This window comes from Canis lupus, chromosome 1 (assembly GCF_048164855.1).
Source record: "Canis lupus baileyi chromosome 1, mCanLup2.hap1, whole genome shotgun sequence".
Lineage (NCBI taxonomy): Eukaryota > Metazoa > Chordata > Mammalia > Carnivora > Canidae > Canis > Canis lupus.
This window is the reverse complement of record NC_132838.1, coordinates 23625211-23642275: the sequence shown is the minus strand read 5'-3', so window position 1 is coordinate 23642275 and position 17065 is coordinate 23625211. Positions and strand designations below refer to the sequence as shown.

The 17065-nt window shown below is 48.3% G+C and overlaps 1 protein-coding gene across 3 annotated transcripts in view; it reads left to right on the top strand.

Annotated features, from left to right (window-relative positions):
- The first annotated feature begins 1758 nt into the window (after positions 1 to 1758).
- The window catches only part of DCC (DCC netrin 1 receptor), a 1086838-nt gene continuing 1071531 nt past the window's right edge, over positions 1759 to 17065 (top strand). For all 3 annotated transcript variants that reach the window (XM_072822920.1, XM_072822912.1, XM_072822902.1), the window contains exon 1: positions 1759 to 1911. In XM_072822920.1, the coding sequence (XP_072679021.1) occupies positions 1821 to 1911 (91 nt within the window). In that variant the 5' untranslated portion in view covers positions 1759 to 1820. The remainder of the gene's footprint in view (positions 1912 to 17065) is intronic.

Genomic DNA, 17065 nt, shown 5'->3' with positions numbered 1-17065 from the left:
GGCAGATGCCTTGGACTACTCAGGGTACCAAAGTCAAGGGCTGTTCCTAAGGGCCACTTATCACTAGTCATACTGTGCTAGACTGAGCAGGGTCCCCCTAATGGAGTTTGAACAGCAGTGACCATTTTGGGTTGCTAGGCTCCTATGTCTGGGGGAGACCGGAGCACTGGATGTCTCTCTCCAGGAAGACATTGCAACTCTTCCCTCACACCATACTTTCTAATCCAGTGGCTCTTTTATCATTTTGGCCGGGGACATACTTGAATTCATTTTGTGCATCTAATGAAAACTAAAGATTCCCTCCCCAGGAGGTCAAAAAAAAAAAAGTGCACAGAAGTGTATGGTTTATAAATAAAATTTCAGGATATTCATGGGCTCCTGGACTTTTGTCAGCAGGGACCTCCCAGGAAGATCCACGGACCCAGGAAAGGCTGCTTGCTCTGAATTGAGCTGAGGGTAACCCTCCTGCACATTCTCAATTATAGAGTCCACGAGTAAACCCTAAGTCCTGAGCCTGCACCCTGAGGGCCTCACCCGTGGGTAAGGCGCTGAGCACTTTTGGGAGATGTGGGGGTCCTCAGGAGTCCTGGGGAGACCTGGGACTGGGGAGAACCTGTAGCTGAGCTTTACCGGGGATGCGTTTCTCTCCTCATCCTTCCTCAGCGAATTCATTCATTTGTAAGTTCACTTATTCAGCAAAAGCCCGTGAGCGAGTGTGGTGTGTGGCATTGCACACTCGTGGTGAGGGAGCCACGGGCTTGAGGCCCTGCAAGGGAGCGCAGATGCGCCAAGGCCGTGGGCTTGAAACCATTTCCGGGGAGGGCACCCCCGCCCGGTCAGGTGGCCCATCGTAGGGCTCTTGCAATTACCTGTTTCTGTCCCTCTTCCAAGGGGACCGACAGCCCTGGGGGACAGGGGCCTCCAGGGAGCTTGGGGGGCGCCCAGCCGAGCCCACGGGCGAGGGCCGGGGAGACCCGGGAGGCCCCAGCGGTCGTGGCCGGGCCCCGTCTGCGTGCTCCGGAGCCTCAGTTTCCCCCCGTGTCCCGGGGATGGGGAGCTGGGGTTGGGGATTCTTTGCAGCTGGAAGGATTCTCTTGCGCGGAAGGCGGGCGGGCAGAGGAGGGCGCAGGGCCCCCCAGGACCCCGGGCCCCCTGCACCCCCCGGGCCCCCCTGCACCTGCCGGGCCTCCCGGGCGCAGCACGGGCTCCGCGGGGGCGGCGGGCGCTGGGGCCCCGGGGCTGGGCGGCCGCAGGTGCTTCCCTTCCCGCGCGCGGCCCACAGAGGGCATCCCTGCTCGCCGACACCCGCGCGCGCGGCAGCTGCGGGCCGCGCCCCCCCCCGGCCCCGCCTCCCCGGCAGCCCCGCGCTCCTCGGGCTCGGCGGCCCCGCGGCCAGTGAGCCACCCGCCTCTCGGCGCTCGGGCCCGGGCTCTCGGGGGCGCCCGGGCCGGTCCTTCCCCGGAAACTTCGCGGCGGACCGGGCGGCCTCGCCCCCGCGCACACCCCCGGACCCGCAGCCCCGCGCCGGCTCCCCAGGGACTTTCCGAGGCTGCACCGAGCTCGGCGCCGCGGCACCGGATGCAACTTTTGGCTGCGCGCTCCGGCTGCTGAGCCTGCGGGCGGACGCGCGAGGAGGCAGAGGAGGCGCAGGGGCGGTGGAGGAGGAGGAGGAGGAGGAGGAGGAGGAGGAGGAGGAGGAGGAGGAGGCGGCGGCGGCCGAGGGGCTCGGCGCGAGTGTGCATGTGTGCGCGCGGGGCCGGGTGCATGAGTGTGAGCGCCGCCGCGGCCCCGGACCTCGGCCCCGAAGCTGTGGCTGAAGCATGGAGACGAGCGCCGGCCGCGTCCGGGCCCCCGGGCTGGCTTTTGTGCTCCTCGCCGCGACCCTGCTCAGCGCGCCCCCGCGAGCCGCCGGTAAGGGTCCTTCCTTTCTTCTCCCCGCGCCCGGCCCCGCGCCCGCGGCTGCTGAGCGGCCGGAGGACTCGGCGTCCCCGGGGCCGGGCGCGGGGCGCGGGGCGCGGGGCGCGGAGCGCGGAGTTGGTGCGCGGCGCTGCGGGCGGGCGGGCGGGCGGGCGGCGGGGCCGGGCTGCGGCTGCGGCTGCGGGGACCCGGCTGCGCCCCGGAGCCCGGAGCCACGGAGGGGAGCGGCGGCCGGGGGAGCGGGCGGGGGGCGGCGTCGGGGCGCTCCGGGGAAGCCCGGGGCGGGGGCGGCCGGTGGTCCGCGGGCTCCGGCGCGCGTGCGGCTGCTGTCTGCGCCCGGCGGCGGGGCCGGGGGGCCGGGGCTCGGGGGCCGGGGGCCGGGGCCGGGGGCAGGCGGGTCCTGTGCCGGGGTCTGGTCGCCGCGGCGCCGGGCACCGAGCGGAGCGCCCCCGCGTCCCCGGGATACTTGCAAACTCCGGGGGCCCTGACGCTCGGCGGCGCAGCTGCTGGACACACGCGCCGGCCCCGGGGCGCGATCCGGGTCTCCCGGCCGGGAGGGGCAGCGCAGGGGTCGGGCGCCACCCCGGGGCGCGGGGCGCGGGGCGCGGGGCGCGGGGCGCGGGGAGCGCGGCGAGGCCCCGCGCGTCCCCCCGGAGAGCGCCTGGGGCCGGGCGCGGGCTCGGGGGCCGTGGGTGCACCGCGCGGACCGCGCCGGCCCGGGCTGCGGACCGCGGACCCCGACCCCCGGCCCCGACCCCCGAAGCCGCCGAAGAAGCGCCTCTCGGGGCGCGGGGCTCGGGCAGCGCGGGGCCCCCAGTCCGGGCTCCACGCCGACGGGACTCTCGGCCTCCTGTGGCCGGCGGAGCGGCAGAGCCCGACAGGGAGGGCTGCGTGTGCGCGTGTGTCAGTGCATGTGCGTGTGTGCATGTGTGTGTCCATGTGCGCGTGTGTGCGCGTGTGTGCGCGTGTGTGCGCCCGCCTGTGGTGTGGCCGGACCCGGCGCGCCAGCGGGAGCCGCGAGTGTGTGGACGCGCCTCCAGCCGCATCTGCGCGACAGGCAGCCCGGCCCCCTCCCCCTCCCTCCCCCTCTCTCCCTCTCTCCCCCTCCCTCCCTCTCCAGGTCCCTCCCTGTCCCTCTCCCCCCTCGCCCTCCCTCCCTCTCCCCCTCTCCCCCTCTCTCCCCCCCTCCAGGTCCCTCCCTGTCCCTCCCCCCTCCTCCGCCCTCCCTCCCTCCCTCCCTGTCTCTCTCTCCCTCCCTCTCCCCCTCCTCTCCTCCTCTCCCCCTCTCTCCTTCCCTCTCCCCCCTCCCTCCCTGCCCCTCTCCCCTCCCTGTCCCTCTCCCCCTCCCTCCTCCTCCCCCTGAAGGTGCGCAGGGCCCCGCGCACCCTGAGGCTCCCTCCAGGCGGGGACCCAGAGGCGGGGCAGGGGCGCGGCGCCCGGGGAGGGAGACGCGGGTCCTTGGGGAGCAACTGGACGGCGCGGGTCGTGGGGACGCCCAAGTGCCGCGGAGCCGTAGCGGGGTGACCGCGGCCTGGGGCGGCTGCGGGGTGCTGAGCTCCAAGTTCCATTTACCCAAGTTTCCGCACTCGCAGGGCGGGGCCGCCGCGCTGTCCCGGCTTCACTTTGGCTTCGTCTTGGGGAGCCAGCGGCCTTGGCAGGGGCGCCCTGGGCGGCTGCGGGGGACCCCCCTTTCCCCGGGGCTGCTCCGGGGCTGGGCGCTGACTCAGGCCCCCCCGCTTCCCTGCCTGGTGGCTTCTCGGGTGGGGTCACCCCCGGGCGCCACCTGCCTGGCCGGCCCGTCCCCGCGCAGCACCTCGGGCACTGCGGCCCTAGCCTGGGCCCTAGCACGGGCGCCGGGTGCCTCCCGCCTCCCGGGCCAAGCCCCACCCTGCTGCACGGTTGATGCGGCCTGTGACCCACAAGAGGGCACCTAGGGGCGAGCACTAGGTGCTGGAGGACGGTGGTGGCCTTCAGGTGGCCTTAGGTGGATTCCAGGGGAGCCGCAAGCTCCAAGTAGAGTGTGGGGATCTCGGGGGAGAGGAAACTTCTGGATGCTGGCCGTTACCGAGTGCGGGTTAGTTTAAGGTGCGCCTGTCTGGGTCACATTCTCTGGACCAAAAAACCCATATGGGGGTTTGTGTGGTTTGGACTTAGTCCGATGAGGCCTCGCTGCCCCCAGCCCCACCCCTCCTCACCCCTGAGCCCCAGCAGAGCAGATGCCCCCCTGGGACTTCCATTGCGGGGAGCAGGGTGGCCCGGTGTCCAGTCCCCTGGGGCTGGGCCAGCACCCCTCACCCGCGACCTGTCACAGCAGCAGCAGTTCCCCTGCGACCTAGGAAGCCCGTGGACCGGCCACCACGTGTGTTCTGGGTGAGTGTTGGGCCCAGGGCACGTGCTTTACAGCTCCTGCAAGCTGGGCTGCCTTGAGCTGCTGATGGGCACCTTTTGGGGGGGCGGGGGGTCTAGAACTCAGTGCGCAGCACTTGCATTTATTCTCTGGCAAGTTAACCTCCAGCAAACTTCCCTGTTGTTTTCATTGAAGATGAGAGCTTTAATCTTCCCTAAATTCCTCAGTGAAGCTCTGCTGAAAGCCTCTCCTGGCGTAGAGGGTATTTGGGGGCCTGTAGACTGGTTTTCTCAGAAATGGGAACCTTGACAAGAGATTTGGGGAGGCGACTCTGGGCAGGAGGGGGATTTTTTTACTTGTTCTGGAGAGGGAGGGGATGGCGATGCGTCTTCCAGAGGGATCCCAGCACTCTATCCGCAAAAGCATCTTTTATAGGAGGAAGTATTCTTTTCCTCTCTGGCTTGCGTGTCTTCTTCGGTTCATCCAATAATCTGAGTCTTCAAACACGGGTGATTTGCTCCTGGAGTGTTTTCTGCTGCGCATGGTGGGGTCACCTAGTACCATCTCCCTCCTTTAGAGAGCAGCCCTGATTTAATTCTTGACTTTTCGGTCAGACCACTCTTTATCTTTAGATGGTGCCACATGTCTACAGGCAGCACCGACGTCCGAATAGAATGTCTTCCCATGGAAGACGGGGCCCTACGGTTACATTTTGTAGCAGATATTTGTTGGAGAATTTGCCACCCTAAACTGCGCATGCAAAAACCTTCCTCCACATGCTTCCTCCAGCCAGAGCAACTCTATTGGGAAACATTAGAGTTCTTTCTGGTTCTCTCTTAATTTAAAACATGATCATGCACGCACAGAGCAGAGGGGATTGCCACCTTTCCAAATGTGTGACACTCGGCTGAATTAAAACAGTGCCGATCACCTAAGGACACTTCTGGAAACTATTGGGACTTCACTAGCCAGTGAGCCTTTCTTGCCTGGTTCTGGGTCTTCCCGCTTTCTGCAGCCAAAGCCCATATGGCTCTCAAGAACTGGCATCAAGTTAGGGACGCATTGTCCTGTTTTGGTGTTTGTTACACGGCTCCCAGCTCAAAGGATGCCTTTGTGACGGATTGATCCACCTCAGGCGTTAATCTCTCAGATTAGCTGTGAACGTAAGTTCCAGGAAATCTTGGTGAGCCTCTATGGAAGAAGAAGAATGACATAAGCCCACGGAGGATTACTTGATTAGTTGGCCAAAGATAAAAAGTCACTTGGTTCTGGAAACATAATGTGATCCCTAAAATGCCGGGATAGATACTGGGAGCATTTACAATACCTAAAATGTAAGTGTGGAGTTTTCTTTTATTTATTTATTTATTTATTTATTTATTTATTTATTTATTTATTTTTGTTTTAATTCTCCCTGTTTTTTCATTACGATGCTCCAGAGGAGGATTGAAGAGTTTCATGAATTGTCACAGCACTTACACCTTAATGAGTCATAGCCTGGGACCTCACTCGCTCTTGATTGAAAGGCACTGACTGATGATATAGTAATAGGGACGCACGCCCAGCGCATTGCTCTGCAGCCTGCCCGCGGCCTGCCCGCGCTCTCCGGCCTGTCTCTCAGGGGGCGGCTCTCGCCTTTAAACTATGTGGCATCAGTACTACTACCTCTCTTGATACAACCCCGGAGGGGCTTTGTTACCATGAATCCAGACCCCGGATCCAAAGGGACCGTGCTTAAAACGCTGTATTATACTTTGCAGGGTCATGGGGATTTGCCTTAAAGATGGATTTTTGAATTTTCGTGCGTGTTTCTTTCAGTAGAGAGTTAAATTGAGCTCTGAAGATGGCTAAGTAGTGCTCTTAGCATAGGAGGCTCTGACTAGTGGCCTCTCAGCCAGTGTTAATGAGGTTCTAGAGCTCATCAGCTCTAAGAAAATGTAGGAGTTAATTTAATTTTCTTCAAAGTTGCTACTTAACAGAGGTCAAAGCAGCTCTTAGTAGTAGTATAATATCCGTAGCAGGGCAGTGACCCATATTTTTCTTCAAAACAAGACCTGGAGTAAAGCGGATGTTCAACTCGTCGATAAGACAGGACGAACAATCCAGATTATTTTCCCTGTAGACCAATTAAAAGAAATGTGCAAGATAAAATTGCATGTTACATATGCCAAGTAGGTAATAGCAAAAAAAAAAAATAAAATAAAATAAAATGCAAATTCTTATACACCTTTATAATTGCAGCACTCAGGTAAATTGCAGTGCAATTTAGAGCCACACTTTTGCTTCCTCCCACGGTGGGGTTATTGATTCCTTATCCTCTGTGTCTCTGGTTTAGCTCTGTACTAACGCGTGGAAATACAGGTTGGCTGATTGATGATCAAAATTACTATAGTGCCCTCAAGTTCTTTGACAAATTTTAGCCTGCGGTTAGCAGAACCGGGCCCCTTTCACTGGACTGTTTAGCAAATATGCTTTCCTTGGTGGCTTAGATACGCCTGGACTCTGGCAGTATGGTTTAGAAATACGTAATGTGTACAGTCGAGTATCCCCCCCGCCCACTATTGATGGTAGTTTGCCAATGGTGATGCTAGTGCCTGTTGCTTTTTATAAATAGGTCCAAACAACCGTATTATTCACAGCTTTCATTTCTTGGGGGGAAAGTTCAACCAGAAAACACACAAATCATTCCATATTTATTGATCACATTTTTAAAGTCTATTATTATAACCTGACTTGGGTAGGACAGTTTCTCTTCTCTGCTAAATTCCCTGAGCCCAGTGCCCATAACTCACATCTTATTTTCAGGATATCCCTCAGCGTAATTTCACACGTCCAAATTCTGTGACTTCGTGCTTACTCGGTCATCCCCGTTTCCAGGGAGGAAGCTTCTGCATGTTGCTTGTGGTCATCATGATGGGACTTAACAGGTGTATGTGTTTCGGTTTGGGGATTTTGCCCTTGTCCTTTGCGCATCCTTTAAAGATTGGTTCTTGCTAGAAGGCTACTCTTGAGAGTATCCGGGACAAAAATGTTCCACTGAATTAATCTTTATGATGCGGTGTAATGAAAATACCAACTCATTAGTACATTTTGACCTAACAGGGCTTATAATGCCAGCATGATTCTAGTGTCAAAGATATTCTTAAATATGCTTTTACATTTCTATAATGTAAAATAATAGCATTTCTATTTCTATAAGAGAACAAAAGAGTTAAATAGTTAATATAAACGTTATTTACCCGTGGCTGTTTTCTCAGTAATGGACGTTGCTGCTTAAATGGCAACATTTTTTAGATTTACTTATTTTTCCATAGTCTTTAAATCTGTTTCCTCACTTGGCCGTCTTTTAAGGATGTAGGATATAATATAATCTTTCTTTAATAGATCCAAGGCATCACTGTGACATAGTTAGTATATTATCTGATATTACAGCAGTGATTTCTGAAGATATTACACCATGCAGGGCTGTTTATTTTCCCATCAAGTGGCCATGGGTTGCTGCTTTTGTCTTCATACTTTTATTAACTGATTTATAAAATGCATTTTATCTATTTGCATGTGTCCCGCTGGAACTTCTTTCTGTTGTAAGGTTTCTTCAAAGTTAGTTCTCTATTTTTCTACTCTTGATTTTCTCAGAGATAGGGAACTGAGTTGTTTGTTGGTTTGTTTTTGCAGTTCTGTCTAAATAAAAGAGATTCTAAATCGGGACCTGAGTCCTTCATTAGAGGAAAAAAGCTAATTGGTTTAAACTAACGGGTTTGTAAACACTTCTGAAATCCAGTATTACTTTGGTTGCCATTTTTCTTTGTGCGACATGTATTCCCTTGTTAAATGAGGGTGTAGACTACTTACTTTTAATTATGTTACTAGTTTCAACATTACATGATTTTTTATGAACTACCCTGTACATACAATGCTACCTATAATTAATATGTTGATGATCATGATAACAATAACTATAATGAAACAAATAACCCATCGTACCCATCAGCAATTTTCTTAATTTTATGTTCATTAGTCTTGCCTTCTTTATAGTTTTGCTGCATATATATATGCATCTTCAGCATATTATTTTGCTTTCCTTGTACTTGACCATTATGAAATAAATGTAATGTATGTGGTCTCCTCTGATTTGCATTTTGGCTAAATGTTAAATATTTGAGATTCATATGAGGATTGAGGATGTATATTGCTGTATTTCAATCGCTTTCTTTACTTTATAATATTAATTAATGATGATATTAATGATATTAATAATCATGATGTTAATTAATCACACTTTAATCTATCATTGATGGACTTTTGAGAAATATTTTGTTATTGCCAGTAATGCTGTTGTGAGCATTCTTGTACATGTTCCCCAAAACAAATTTGCCATCATGTCTAGGGTACATAAATAGGAGTGGAATTGCTAAGGCACAGAAAGGGCATCTTTACTCTGTGGAGTCCGTGACAAATTTCATCTATTGAAACACCCACCAGGATCATAGGAAAGCCTTTTTTGCCCCATGTCTCCACCAGTATTTGGTATTGTCATATGTTTAATTTGCCCTCATCTGGTGGATGTGAATTAGCATCTCACTGTGCTTTTAATTTGCATTTCCCTGATTGCTAATAAGGTGAACGTTTTTTCCCCATTAATTTAGTGGCCATCTATGGTCTGAGCCAGATAATTCTTTGATTCTGTTTCTCCAACTGAACAACCATTAGCTTTGGAGGCATCAATATTATCAGTAGTTATTCTGCTTTTCCTGCTAAGCAACTAGGCTTAGATGTTATCTGTAATCTTGACTTTTGGGAGGTTATTGCCTGATACTATATCGTGCTTATTTTAGCACAGATTTTCCTTAAATATCTTCCAAATGGAAAACAGATCCTTAACCACTTGAAATAATTGGTCATCTAGAGCAACTTTTGCCTTGTCAGTGTCCTGCCTTCCCCTGTTTGTTTGGTCTTTGCTGCATATCGCTTATAAGGAAGCAGGATGCTGGGATGCCAGGTTTAATTTGATGAATAATCCTCTGAATATGGTGAAACCTAAGGACAACTGAATCACATGGTTACAAGGGGAGAGAGGAGTCTGAGTTAAAATGGTAGCCTGACCATCTGAACTTGGGTATGTTTGCAGCATGATAAAATACTAAGCCCAGGATCACAGAGTCACATATATGACTCTGGGTTTCAGACAGCTCTCATGCTTGCACACCTCCCAGTTTTTGTGTTCATAATTGTTTCACCAATTCCCACGGGACAGGCTAATGAAAGGCCCTGGGTGAAATGAAGCAATAGATATGCCAGCAGTGGCTTCGCTGGTGTGTTGCCCTTGCCTCTGTGTTGACTCATTAGAGATGTGAACCAAGGCAGAGACATCTGAGCAAACCCTCTGGACCCAGAGTTCTCCATCCATTGTTGCCACATCTTTTCTCAGCCTTGTGGGATCTCAGGAGAATATAAATGAGAAAATCTGCAATTTCCCTTTCATGTCTAATGTCTGGGCGAGGCTGTTCCCTGCAGGACAATTTCTAGTTATTTTTTCTCTCCAGTTTGAGACATCTCCAGGGATGGTTTGTTCAGTGTTTCCCTTGGGAAACTTCTCAGCAGCATATCAGTTCTTAATGTTAAAAATTTATTTTGTACTTCATCCTAGATAGTCCTGTTCTAAATGTGATTCCCATTGCTCCTGTCACCCAGCTCCCTATTTTCTATTTTCCCTTTTCAGTGGCAGTCAGCCTCTTCTATGAGGAAGCATGTTAGGTCATTCTAGCCTCAAATCATTCTTGTTTTCCCTCCTTAGTCTTTACTTGACCAGACTACAAATATTTAATTTCTTTAGTCTTTCTTCACACCCCCTCCAGAAGCTTAATCATGTTTATTTTTCTTACCTGGACTCCCTTTGGTTTTTTTTATGTCTTTCTGGTAATCAAGAGCCCCCAAATTAATGTTCTCTTCTAAGTAGGCTCTCCCAAGGCATATATTGGAACCAACAGATTTAGCATAGTCTTTAACTTACTGGATAGTCGTCATTCATGGGTACATACTTGTCTCCCTTCAAATCTGTGTTCTCATCTTTTAGAGAGGACTATCAGTGCTTAATACAATCATTGAGGTGTCATAACGCTCAAATAAGATCAAGAAGTTGATTCAAGATAATAGTTACTGAGCATTTGCTATGGGTTACAGTGAATTAAATGAAAGTCTTAACTGTGTTTCTGCCTTCCAAGGGTTTGTCATCAAATGTAGGTGATGGGCCTGGACAGAGCCAAACAGCATACAACGCAGAATGAAATACTCATTAAAAAAAGAAGCACAAAGTGAGGCCGACTCTGAAAAAATGTCAACTACAGTGTTTATGCATTATAACATTAATATATTAATATTAGCCAGATGGGATGGGAGAACCATCCCCAAGGATGCATTCATCCTTGTATTTTTAGATTGATTGGCCAAAAGAGAAGGAAAATTAAAAGGAGGGCAGGTAAAAAGTTGTCAATCAGACTCATACCAGGCCATAGGTATGCTACGAATGAAGATATTGGAGGTATTCCTAGTAGATATCAGACAGCCTGTTGATAGAAATACATCCATGACCCACTAGACTTCCATGACCCACTCTTATTTATTGAGTGTGTGCCAGGCACGGTGCTAAGGCTTATGGAATTTTGAGCCTTGAATGAAAATGCTAATCAAATACATATATTAACCCATCATTTCAAATGAGATAAGGCTTTGAAAACAAAACAAAACAAAGTATTGTGGGAGAGTGACTTAGATTGTATTCTAAAGAAGCCTTCCCTGAGAAAATTTTGGGTTGACATTCGAAGAATGAGTTAACTTAAAGAGGGAATGTTTGAGAAGGGCAGGGAAGAGAAGGCTAGGTAAGAAAAATGAGTGCAAAGACCCTGTGGTGGGAGGAGGCATAGTGAACCTAAGGAAGATCAGTGTATCCAGGGCCAGGAAAACTGAACATTATAATGGCTTAGCTGAGGCTGGAGAATACTTTTGGATCCTCTTTCTCGTATGTGATATATTGGTTGAATGGATTGAAATGAGTTCATGACAAAAACCTTCTTCTAATCTCAGCATGATCATTTAAAAATTTAAGCAAATTACATAGGCAGTGTTTGTCCTGATTTTCGTTATTACCTCTTGGGGGTGAATTTATGAACCTATCCTGTGTGTCTGGAAATACCTTATGGGCTCGTGTGGACATCCCTAGTGTGATAAAGGAAAGGAACTTCAACAAATATAAAAGGCTAGCAAATGCAAATGATTGTTAATAAACGCGTGTAACAGGTTACTTCCCCTTGGGAAGCTATCACTGCTTAGAGGGAGACAAAACCTCACCTTTTCTATACACATAGAAAACATCATAGTGATGTTTCTTTTTTCTGCAGTCTCCTTTGAAATGTGTGCTTGATCACTCTTAGTGAATTAAAAAAAAAAAAGAAAAAAAACTGAAGCTAAGATTTTTTTTTCCAGATTATTGTGTCAGTATGCTCTTTTCATAAATATTTTCTCTCCATTACTGTGTCTTAAAAACACGGATGAGTGTTCTCTTAGCTTTAAGTTACAGCTCATTTAGAAGTCACTGAGCTTGCAACGTTTCCTCCACTGCTGCAGGTTGCAAGAGTCACTGCATCGTCCTACATGTGGTCTTTGGTCATGATGAGAGGTAGCGCAACCTAGGGAGGAAACCCAACTTCCCCATCTATGAAATGGAGACAAAACCAGTCTCTCTTTTCCAACTCTAAATTGGAGATAAACTCATTTCAACAGTTAGATTAAAAAAAAAAAATGACTAGTCAAGTCTCCACAATAAATATTCTGTAAATACTATTTTTACTACTCTCTTAATATGGGCTAGATTTATGCTGGGATAGTCTTCCTAAATAGAAAATTTCACAGGCATGGGGGGGCCACCCTAGAACCCTGTTCAATTTTATTGATTTTAAGGAATTAGAAATAAAATAAGATAGACTCCAGTTGCAGTTTTGAAATCTAGCCCGTGCTTAGTGTGGGGGCCAGGGTTTCGAAGGCCGTGGTCCATGCCTTTGCTGCAGCTAACAGGGTCAGTTGAGTTAGACCTGACACAGCAGGACTGCTCAAATCTGACCCCACATAACACACCTCAGGTGGGTTTCTCATCCAAATTCACTTCCTCCATTAACTCCCTGATGAACCACATCCATTCTCTGCAGACCCATTGATTCTTGCAATCCGCTCGGCATGGCCACTCGGAAGCTAGCACGGGCTTGGTTAAATGTGTAGTGCTAGGTATAATTTGTCCCATAGGTCTTCTCTCTGGAGAAAGGGCTCTCCCCTTGGCTGTGTATCAAAGCCTAGCCCTACCTCTTACCAATTAATATAGACTCTGTGGGATGAGGCCTAACATATAAGTAGTTATTAAATCCCCTCAGGTGATTCCAAAGTACAACCAGTTTTGAGAACCAGTGTCCTTGGGCCTTGCTCTTCAAAGTATGGCCCATGGACCAGCAGTGTTTGTTACTTCTGGAAGCTTTTACAAAATGCAGAAGCTTAGGCCATACCCAGACTTGCTGAATTAGAATCCCTGGTGACTGAGGACACTACCCTAGGACACTGAAAACCCACTGAGGAAACTACCCTTGCTCTATTTCCTTGTACTACATCGATGGGGAAATGGTTCAGCCATACTAGGTTAGTTTTAGTTAATTTGAAGCCTCTTTGTAGGGGTTTGACTTCAGGAGCTGGTCTTGCAATGGCAAACGATGCCAACATCGGAGCCTTCTGGTTTGGCCATGACATATTTCATTTTCCTTGAGATGAAAACCCTTTGAAAATGTTCTTTAGGTGTTCCATCTGCCTTTCCCCCTTCTTTCCTCATCAGTGCTCCAGAGAAGAAGCCACATTTTAAAAGGGTCTCCTGATTATCATTTCCTATCTGTCCCCCCTTTCTGTGCCCTTTCCTCCTTAAAAATACTTAGGCTCAGGGGAGACAGCAGGCCCGTGAAAGGGACATGGGAACCCTGGATCCTTCTTTAACCCTCCCTCCTCTGCGTCTCAAGTCTGATGCTAAAAACACATACATAGGTGCTCAGAGTGAGACGGTGAAGGGTGACCCGGTGCTGATCTTACCCTGTGATTGGGACCTGTCTTCAGCCCATGGAACAGCCCAAGTGCTCATCTCCCTGGGCTTCTGTGCAGGAGAAAAGAGGGTCTAACCGAGGTTTTTGGAGAGTAAAGCTGTACAGGCAGAAAGCTCAGTGCGAGGTTTTGAGGCTTTTGCTCCGCACTGCTGGCAGACAGAGGAGCTTTAGCTGGCATGCTCCAAGTCAGACTGTACAAGAAGCGAACGTGGGGGCTCAGCTGTGCAGATTAGATCAATCTGAATGAAAATCACTAGTGTTCCTCCTGGTAAGAGAAGTTTCTGCTTAGCTCATGAACTGTAGGCCCTTTTCTGGTCCCGGTAGAGAATGAGTAGAGCTTTGTGAAAGGTTATGTAAGGCTGCTGGTTCTTCTCTCCCTCCCCCCAGAGTAAAATTCTATTCATAGAGGGGTGACACAGCCTCTCAGGGAGGAAAAAAAAATGTGTTTCCTACCCTATAGCTTAGGAGAGATAATTTAACCAGGCTTTAGGAAAAAAATAAGGAATAGAGGAAAAACAAGATCATAGGTGGTGAGAGTGGAACATAGGAAAATAAATCGGACTGTAAGGGAGCATCACAGCCCTGGTCCTGGTTGCTGCAGCATTTATAGGGTGCCAACTGTTCCCATTCTTTTGGGACTGAGCAGTTTCCCAGGAGCAGGACTTTATTAACAAGAAGACTGGCCCAGGTAAACTGGAATGGTTGGTCACCCTAAATTAGCTACCTGGGTGGAGATGGGAGTAGGAGAAATTTCGAAGGGCAGTCAGCAGTTCATTGCTCTTGTAGACAACATGCCGTAGGCTAGAAAGAGGAAGAGTTAGGGCATGGCGGCAAGGCGTGTTAAGGGGAGCTGTTCCAACAGTCCAGAGAAGATGGGTGCCCATTTGGAGGTTTAGAAACAACTTGTACCCTTGGCTGTCATATGTGGCTCATCCAGTTCTTACCTTCCAACCGAATGCTAAAGTCAAACTTGATGTCTCAGACTGAAGGTGTGTTTTTATTTGTTTTGTTTTCTTTTGGCTAGCCACCTGGCCAAAAACCCCATGGGGGAAGCAAAACAAAACAACCACAGCAAAACCGAAAAACCTTTCAGAAACAGCTTGTTTTCATTATCGGGATGTCTTTTGGAGATAGGAGGATAATGTATTTATTGGAGAAGTCATGTTTAAAACTTCTGTGTTTCATTGTTCTGGGTGCATATTAATCATTCAATAAATAACCATAAATGAATTGATTTTCATATAATGATTATTCTGAAGTTTGCACAGAATCTGAAGTTATTCTTGTGCACAAGCCATACAAAGTTTAGCTAAGGCTGTGTTCAATTTCAGAGTACCCTGCTTTTAAGTAGAGAAATTTATTCTCGTTTTCCCTCTCTCCTTCTTTTTGCCTGATTTTTTTCTTGACATGACACTATTACTAATTTTACTGACACCATTACAAAGTTCTTGTGAAAAATCTAAAATCAAGGAAATATTGCAAATATTAAAATGCTGGTATGTGGTATGATGTGATGAGCGTAATATGTGGTGTGATGGGATGAGTCTATAGAATTTGCTCTCATCAGGCCCTGTTACTAATGCATTTGGGGCATTTGTCAACTCACATATGTGAAAATGGAACAGAATAAGATAGGTGAATAATTATTTCCTGCATAATGTTCCCAGGGATAGGCTCTCTGTTTTCCTGAGAAGGATCATTCCCTGAGAATTGGCATGAGCCAAAGAGTTAAAATGCTAGTCTAGTAGAAGTCAGTGGAAGCCAAGACAAGAGGATGGAGATAAGAGAGTCACCCAGAGAGTAAAGGTCAATACTTTGTGTGTTTCATAGCCTCGGTTAAACAGGAAAGGACCTCAGCAGTTGTTTAAGATGACCCTCCCATTGTACTGATGATCAAACAGAGAAGGTAACTGCACCAGAGAAGGTAACTGCACCCCCAAATTACAAATCCAAGAATGAATGGCATGAGACATTTTTGTACACATTGCAGAGCCCAGATTTAACTCTTTGACTCTCTTTATACCTCAGAGTCCTCATCTTTAAAGTCAGGAAAACCGTTGCCATTTGGGTTTTTTAAATTTTATTTATTTATTTTTATTTATTATTATTATTATTATTATTTTATTTTATTTATTTTTATGGTATAGTTACCATACTGTGTTATATTACTTTCATGTGTACAGTGATACATGTGATGATAGTGATTCATCAATTCTATACTGTGTGGGTTATTTTTTTTTTAATGCATAACCCTAAAGAATTGGCACAGTTCTTGACACAATGTGCACTTAGCTGTTTCTGTGTTTGTGCATTCATTCAACAGACACTTATTGAGATCATGCTTGGTTTACCGCATTTGTTGGCTCCTACGATAGACGTAGAAAGCATAGAGCCCACCAGCACTGTTCTAATAGAGTTAACAGAATGCTTGGGGAAATAAGACATGGGCAGTTTAAATATGAAAAAAAAGAAGAAAAGAAAAAGCAGATCACAAGATAGAACATTATTAACTGAATGAGTGAGGAATGAAGATAGAGAACAGGAAGAGGAATTGAGCCTGGTGGCCAAGCTCATAAAGGGTATTTCTTTAGTTTTTTTTTTAGTGTTTTTTTTTTTTTTTTTAGAAAGGGTATTTCTATGTGGACATGGCTCTGTCCCTGTTCAGGCTCTGGGGAAAAAGAGGGAGGCTGACGAGCGCTTCACTTCAAGAGCCAGCCACATCTGTGCCATGGGCACCGCTTCTCATCACCAGCGATGGCTCCTTGACTGGCATCTTCCCCAACAGATCTGTGATAGCCTGGGACTAAAAGGGAGAGAAAAGTGACAAGGTCACCTGAGAAGTATACTTGGCAGCATAAATAATGTAATTTTAGAATGAAGAGGTTTTGCCTGCAAGGCTTTACCTAATAATTTTAGGGAGGTCTCAGAGGGACGTGATGCTCAGGAGGAGACAGATGCCATCCCACACCACAGTTCGAACTCTGAGATCGAGTGGCTGAGAAAGCATATTTACACCCCTGAACTGCTGGAAGTCTGTGCTGGAAATCAATGTTTCCATCTTTTTCTTTTCAGCACAGTTTTAAGATGTATAGAAAACTTTGGTTCAGGATGCCAACATCCTTTATTACTAATGGATAGCAGGTGTTAGCTAGCTCGTAAAAGACTTTCTCTACATTTTACAGCTAGAGTGCAGGTAGCCCAGCTCAGAATTTTCAGCTGAATTTTAGAAGAATTTTAGTTCTTCTTTTGTTCTTTCTACCCAAATACTCGGTCATAGAAGGTTATGATTGATAACTAATAATTGCTGATGATATTTTACGTTTTTCTAATACTTAAATTTTCCAGCAGCTTTCATATCCATTGTCTAACCTCTAATGAGTATGCAGGATGTTCACACATGTTTTGTGAGGTTATGAAAACTTGTGATAAGTTATTTAAGATCCCACAGAAGTTACAGGTTCTGTAAGGAAAACCCAAGTCTTCTGACTCAGTCTACTGCTGACTAGCAAATATCTGAAACCTTCCAAAAGCAAGTGCAAGTGCAAAACCAAAACCAAAAAATACATCCCACTTTTTTGTTCCCCAAAAGTGCTCATACTTAAAACAAAACATACCTAGCATCAAAATCTTAATTTTTTAAAAGATTTTATTCATTTATTCATGAGAGAGAGAGCGA